This window comes from Dunckerocampus dactyliophorus, chromosome 17, assembly GCF_027744805.1.
Source record: "Dunckerocampus dactyliophorus isolate RoL2022-P2 chromosome 17, RoL_Ddac_1.1, whole genome shotgun sequence".
NCBI lineage: Eukaryota > Metazoa > Chordata > Actinopteri > Syngnathiformes > Syngnathidae > Dunckerocampus > Dunckerocampus dactyliophorus.
In genome coordinates this window covers 23,194,769-23,202,308 of record NC_072835.1, presented here as the reverse complement: position 1 = coordinate 23,202,308, position 7,540 = coordinate 23,194,769, and the positions used below count along the sequence as shown (strand labels likewise).

The window sequence follows — 7,540 nt, the reverse complement described above, 5'->3', positions numbered from 1 at the left end:
AGAGGTTGGCCCTGAAGTGCAAGAGGTGAGTATACGGCAGATCCAGGGTGTACTCTTGTTCATCTTGCAAGAGTTTGTGGTTGTTTTCACGCATTATGTCCACTGTGAATAATACATTCATCTTCATTGATGCACTCAACACATTTGCAAGAGTTGAGTAAATTGGCAAATCTAGGGTTTTTAATTTTAGATTTTGTGGGTGTTGTTGCACGTCACATTAACTCTTAATGCATTCTTAATTTATGAAGACATGCAAAAAGTGAGTCGGGGGGAAACAAGGTTGTTTTTTACACTTTTGTTAATCTTGCAAGATCTTCTGAGTGCTGTTACACGTTGTCACCAAGCAATCGTTACGAAATAAAGACATGCAAAGGGGGAGGGCAGCACACGCACAGGTCTTTTCCTCGTGAACTTTCCCCATGTTTTTGCGCTGTGAAGGCGCCCATGAATTGAAGTTGTGAATGCGGTTGTGCAGTTTGCGTCACACATTTGAGCCGTTTTAAAAATGCAGAAGTGCAGTAGAAAGTGCAGCCTCCTGAGGTGTTGCTTCATTCAAGGAGGAGGAGGAGGAGCCTCCAACCACCCTAAAGAACAACTCCCTTGCTGTCAGCGGCAGTCAGTATCACGTCAAAGTCTGCAGCACAGCATTCTAGAACTTCTTCCACCTGAGGATTTCATGTATTTTCACCTGAAAGATGACGGAATGTGACTTTGAAGTGTTGATGGTGAAGATGGGTCATCTTGGAGAATGAGGAGCTCAAAGTGAGACGGGAACATGAACAACACGACGTTTCCGCCGCAGAGCTTCCAGTCGCCCACCATCCCGGTCATCATGTTCATTTTCGGGGTGGTGGGAAACGTCACGGCCATCGTGGTGCTGCGCATCTCCCGCAAGGAGCAGAAGGAGACCACCTTCTACACGCTGGTGTGCGGCCTGGCCGTCACCGACCTGCTGGGCACCCTTCTGGCTAGCCCGGTCACTATCGCCACCTACGTGAAGGGCTCGTGGCCCGGAGGCGTGCCCCTGTGCCAGTACTCGGGCTTCATCCTGCTCTTCTTCTTCGTGGTGCAGCTCAGCATCCTGTGCGCCATGTCCGTGGAGAGGTACCTGGCCATCAACCATGCCTACTTCTACAACGAGTACGTCAACCAGAGGCTGCCCGTCCTCGCCCTGCTCGCCATCTACGTGAGCAGCGCCGGGCTGTGTGCGCTACCCGCCATGGGGCTCGGCCAGGTCAAGCGGCAGCTGCCGGGCACATGGTGCTTCATCGACTGGCACGACAACCGCACGTCGGTGGTCGCCTTCAACCTGATGTACGCCGGCGTCAACTCGGCCATCGTGCTGGCCACGGTGGCTTGCAACGTCATGGTGTGCGGAGCACTCATCCTCATGCACAGGCGCTTCGTACGACGCACGTCCCTGGGCGCGGACCGGCGCCGCCTCTCCGAGATGCAGCTGCGGCGGCGGCGCAGCCTGGGACGCTTGGCCGGAGCCGAGATCCACATGGTCATCCTGCTCATCGCCACCTCGGCGGTGGTGCTCATCTGCTCCATCCCCTTAGTGGTGAGTAGCGCCGAGTCAGCCCGGACCCCCACTCCACCGGACACTTCATTAGGTACACCTGCGCGACCTCATGACATGCTAAAAAAAGAACAAAGCTCAGTTTCCTCCAGGCTCTTCTCTTAAATAGAATGAAATCGACGAAAACACGTCTTTGGGTACATTGCAACATTTTTTGCGTTCAAATATTGCGTTATTGTAAGGACACATTGCCTTATCTTTCACAATAATGCATACTCAATTCATTTGTCACGAGCGTGCACAGCACATTTTATTTAAAAATCAAATAAACAAGCTCAGCAAAACACAGGTGCATCTCAATACATTTGAATATACTTGAAAAAAGTACTACAATTTGACGTATAGACTCACTAAACACAGAATGGAATATTCCAAGAATGTATTTCCTAATTGTTATTATGTATGTGTTTTTAGAATTCAGAAAATCCCCAAATTCAGTATCTTATCTGAAAACTACTGGCTCGTACACTAAGTCCCCTACTAACGAACATCCGACGTGCGGACTTTCGGGATACGAACACAAGCCGACTAGTCTATATTTTCATGTGTTTTGCCTTATAAGCCCATATTTATACTGCACATGCTTGACCAGCAGAGGGCACTGTGACACTGCTAATGGCACCAACAGCGGGAGAACAAGAGGAGGAGGAGGGGAGGAGAGAGAAGGCTACCTTGTAGTTTTATGATACAACCCGGACAGAGCGTGTGATTAAAGTTTATGAAGAGTTAATAGGCCTGCTTAATTCTACACCACCCACAGAACACTACCTCTTTTAGAAGAGTCTAACCACCACCACCATTTGTCCTTTTTTCAATATCTCCTCCTCCTCCTCCACGACGACGTATGCTCGACCACTCCTCTTCAAAGGTAAATAACATTTATCATTACGTATTATTATATCACTTTTATTATTGTTTTTTTCATTCATTATCCTGGTTTAATATTTCTACTGCATCCAAACTCATATTTACATACATACACATATACTGTATATGTATACACGTACATGTAGTACCTATATCATTGCTAATATTACCTTTTCCCCTACTTAAGAACAATTCAACATAAGAACGGTCGTCTGGAACCAATTGTGTTCCTTAGTTGGGGACTTAGCGTACTTCAATCAGCAAATAAACTGAAAAAAACGTCTTATTAAACTCCTGAAATCAAATAACTTTTTTTGCACTATATTCTCATTTATTAAGGTTGCACCTTCATCACGGAGGATCTATAGTCCCATTTTTGTTCCAACAAAAATATTAGCAACGGCCTCAGTATGACGCAAACGACAAGCACAGTAATCAACATGATGTGAAACAAGTGAGCATAATTCCATTTGTATGGCTTGTAGTATTGGATCATGTGATAGTGGACCTAAAGGGCGAGCGTGTTCAGGGTTCAATGTTTCACGTGCTTGTCCAATGACCTACAAACATTCCAGCACCTGTGAGGAAGGTCAAAAGGTTACCGGCGTCACGGCCCGGCTTCTATAGAACATGTTTGTGTTTAAAGAAAAAAAAGGAACCAGGGGAAAAGCTTAAGGTCCACTCGTGATGAAGGATTGTTTGAGAGGGAAGTGTTTTTCTTGGCCGTCTGCCTCATGGTCCTCTGTGCGGGCGAACACAAGTGTACTTTGGTCAGAGTCATCTTACGCCTGTAATGATCGTTCATTTTCAGTGTTTATGGCTTGTACAGCACAGTCGTCCCTGTTTGTTGTGGTTAATTGGTTCCAGACTGCCATAAGTGCATTTCCGTGGAGAAGGCTTCAATATTAATAAACTGAATTATTTTTGTCGTTACGGCATAGAAAACCTGTTTAACTTTCTAAATACGGTTTTCAACATTTTTAGAGCCCTGTAGACATGAAATAGCACCCCTATAGTTACTTTTGCACTACTATTATTCTTTGTTTACATCACATTGTGCAGGCTACGGGATCACTGCAGGGACATAACAGATGGCCACCGCTAGCATAGCAAGCTACCGAGCTATTTAGCCTCTCCAGTTTACTTATTCTAAATTTAAGAAAGTGTTTCAAACAGAGTAGAAAAGAAGGACAAAGAAGTCCAAAACTTACCACTTCCACATGGAATGAGAGGATAACCTCCCCCCCCCCCACTATCTCAGCCATGGCATGTGGGCTCTGCTCTGCTGGCTCAGTAGCCAGTCACCATGCAGTGTAAAAGGTCACGTGATCTAACGTCATGTCTCATAATATGACGGTGCCTAGTGACCACAATACTACGTATTACTTGCCTTTCAATATTTTTGATGAATAATAGGCGACCATAAAACAGCAATCATATATTATTCGAGGGGACGACTGCACTGTGCAAAAGTCCGAGGGGCAACATTAGATTTGTCGTTTTTGTTCGTTTGTGGCAGTCAAAACAAAAGTGAAACCATGAAGGCATCACTTGGAATGAGACGCACAATGGACGGGAACAACAGTTACTTCCTGAATAAGCAGCTACAGTACATCTTAATGGAGAGGACATTGAGGGCACATGGCAGCCAAGTGGAGACTACGGAGTATGGGAGCTTCCATATTCCGCCATATCAAGTACCAATCTCTTTGTACACAAAAGAAAAACAAGTGAACTCACAATGGAGACGGAAGCAAGGTGAAGAACCCTTGTGTATCTCCCAGTGCTACTATGAGGGTGGTAGGACAGAGTCACCAAAGTGGCGCGTCTAGAGCGTGTAGCGCTGCGTCAAGCTAAGTAGGTACCGTTCAGTGTGTTTCTCTCGGATGATCCAGTAATAAAGTTTCTTTTTCTTTACTCCTTCAAGCTGAGAATCTTCGAGAACCAGCTCAAAAACCAGACAGAGGAGTCCACAGGGCAGAACAAAGACCTTCTGGCCATCCGCATGGCCTCCGTCAACCCCATCCTGGACCCGTGGGTCTACATCCTGCTGCGGAAGACGGTGGTCCTCACGCTGATGAAGAAGATCAAGTGTCTCTTCTGCAAAATGGGAGGGGGCCGGCAAGGGAGCGGCAGGCGATTCCTCTGCGCCGACGGACGCTTCTCCTCGTCTTCCATCATGTCCCGGGACTCGCCGTCTTTGGTGTCGCGGGAGCTGCGGGGGATGGCGTGCACCTCGCAGACCTATCTGTACCCAGGTGAGGAAAAGGCGGCGGGCAGGACGGGTTCATTTCGAGAAGGGACAGACGGAGGCTCCAGCCCGCCCGCCGGGCAGACGTTGCTGAGCGCCCGGGAGGTCAGGGGGACTCCGTTAGAGGACACGACCCAAAGGTGGCCCACGGAGCGGCGCCCTGTGCCCTCCAAGCCGACTCTGCACATGACGCTCACAGATGAGACGGCCAACATCCAGGAGAGATGCATTTAAAGACTCACCAATGACGGAAGGTGTCAAATGTAAACATATTTCGGGGACTTCATGCCGCCAACTGACCACATGGGCTGAATGTCTGATTCCCATTTAGAGCCGACTGGACTGACTCTTCCCTCGGTTCAAAAAGCAGCCAACCCCCACACCCCTGACTCCTCTTTAGTTGCCCTATTTGACAGATAAGCAACACCCAACTCTGCTCAGTCCTGCAAACTGCCTCATAATGGCAGGTCATACCCAATCTGTCCCCTATTCAACGGCCAAGGCCTGATTCGGATCTGCGGCCATGCGATCCCATGAGTTTAGAACCGCCATGGGAGACAAACAACAAACCTGAAATGAGGTCACTTGAATGAAGTCTTTAAAAAGCAGCCAAGTACAACCACATTACATCCACGTCAGACACGACTCATCTTCTCTTCTGGGATCCATCGTCTGTCCCCCTTTCTTTCGTCCGTCCAGCAATGAGCGTGTCCTGTCTTGCCATAACCTCCCAGTCCTCGTCTTCTGTCTGCATAAACCATCGCAACCTAAGCTCTCCAACATTTCTCCAAATATCCATTCCGTTCCTGTCCATCTACCCGTATTGGTCGCCGCCAAAGACCAGCAGTTCCCCTGCCGCACTTCTTTTCCGAGGCTTTTCTTTCTTCCTGAGGGACAAGTAAGTCGCCACTGTTGAAATGTGAACGCTGTTGCTAAAGATGCTCATTAATTTCAGGTGTGAAAATGTGACTCTTCTCTGTGAGAAGGTGCCTTACATGAATGATGTCCCCTTACATAAGAAGGCAGCTGTGCTAGAGAAACAAAAGGGATGCGATGAACCCTCTCTTGGTCCAACTTATCGGGCCCTATGACTTCCACGTGAACTCAATTGGCCAATAAACTCGGCATCTACGGTTAAAAGCGGAATGTGGCAAAACTTGACAAATTGTGAATGAAATGTTGTCATCGAGAGGAGAAGGAGCGTCTGCATGGGGAAGGATTTCGCCGGCAGACTGCTCCATAGTGTCGGAATCTCATCACAAACACTAACCCGCCCCCTGCCGAACTAAACACGTCCAAACGGCGACCTGAAACACCGGCAAACGTTGGCGGAAAATCTTCGAATCTTGTGTTTTACCGCTTGTTGATGTCGTGCAAGTTGTGAGCGACACGTTTGTTCTTGCACCCAGCTCATCTAAACCGTCAGCCGACATCGTCAACGCACACAACACACATTTTATTCACCGTCATACACGTACTCGCTCTACGCTGGTAAAATAAGTGAAAAAGGGGAAAAAACGGAATTGTAAAAAATGTTTTAAATGGATTTCATAGGGCGCTAAAGTTAACGCAACCACTGTTCGACCAATCATATGCATCACGTCTTTGGAATAAGTGAGAACTGTGTTGTATTTCCTTGTTTGGCACCATTATCGTTGTAGAAAGTGGGGATCCCAATGACACAAAAACACAATGTTGGACAAACACAGCAAAAAATAAAGTTGGAAAAAAAAAACCTTGTACATTTTGAAGTGATTTCATTGGAGTAGAGCGACTTGTGTCATTTCTTGCTTACTGTTTTGGTCTACAACTTTGATGACATCATCTCCTAGGACATGAGGTCATGTGACTTACTGATCTCGGCCACTCATTGATCGGATGACGCCTCACTACAAATGAAGTTTAGGAGTGACCGGTGTCATCATTTGTGCTCCCAAACTAGCCTGATTCATCTTGGCTAGTGTGTGACCTTAGCGCCAGGATAGATTGACATCTGGGTCTTTGTAGTCCAAAACCACCCTTCAAAAGACAACAATACGCCATTGAACACAGCCTTGGACTTAATGGTTCTGACTGGATTACAGAGGGTGAAAGAGATTCTTCTCAAAAAGTAATTGGAGCGGGCGCTACCTGTCTGCTTGGCTCCCAGCATGAACAAAAATCTGCAACAAAAGCCTAGAAACAGAAAAATAATGTGGGCTAAACATTTGACCAACTTTGTGATCAACTTTGTGGCATCACAAAGATCCTCTAACCTCTAATGGTCTCCGATGTGATCTATTTAGTGGGACATTCTCACACCACTTTAGGGACTCTTTGTGTTTGGTAATTGCTTCTGTTGCTCCCCCCCCCCCCCCCCCCCCACACACACACACACACACACTGTACAAGCAGCTGCTGTATCTCCCATACAGTGTGTTCGTGCGTGTGCGCACGTTTAAACCGGATCACTCTTCACTCCCTAAACGCACACAAAGATGACCTTCATTTATCTTATTAGGATTACGTAAACTGCACTTTTTTTTTTTTAAGTTTCAGGCGTGTCCCAGACGAGGGTGTGAGCACTTGCAGATCATACTTACACTGACAACAAAGACTTGATTTAGATTACTTTCGGTTTATCTCACTTAGCGTGAGAGTGTGTGTTATACACACACTATTTGCGTGCGTGTGATGAGACGTTTGCAGTAACAGTAAAGTCCATCATCGTATGGAGTCAACAATACAGTCAACACACTCGTGTCTACGGGCCTCAAATAATATAAATAATCGTATTTAGAAAGTCCTAAACAGGTTTCCTGTGCTCTAACTATGAAAATATTCCATTTATTGACATTGGA

The 7,540-nt window shown here is 46.7% G+C and overlaps 1 protein-coding gene across 1 annotated transcript; it reads left to right on the top strand.

Annotated features, from left to right (window-relative positions):
- The first annotated feature begins 305 nt into the window (after positions 1 to 305).
- On the top strand, positions 306 to 7,028 carry ptger4b (prostaglandin E receptor 4 (subtype EP4) b). The gene is made up of 2 exons (XM_054758235.1): positions 306 to 1,564; positions 4,377 to 7,028. Exons 1-2 carry the CDS (start codon positions 776 to 778, stop codon positions 4,932 to 4,934), a joined length of 1,347 nt encoding a protein of 448 aa, XP_054614210.1. The 5' UTR covers positions 306 to 775; the 3' UTR covers positions 4,935 to 7,028.
- The last annotated feature ends 512 nt before the right edge of the window (positions 7,029 to 7,540 follow it).

Bases quoted from the DNA above. Each gene is read 5' to 3' on its own strand.
- ptger4b (XM_054758235.1), top strand. From the start codon at position 776: ATGAACAACACGACGTTTCCGCCGCAGAGCTTCCAGTCGCCCACCATC. The intron at 1,565-4,376 runs GTGAGTAGCGCC...TACTCCTTCAAG, and splicing joins TCTGCTCCATCCCCTTAGTG to CTGAGAATCTTCGAGAACCA.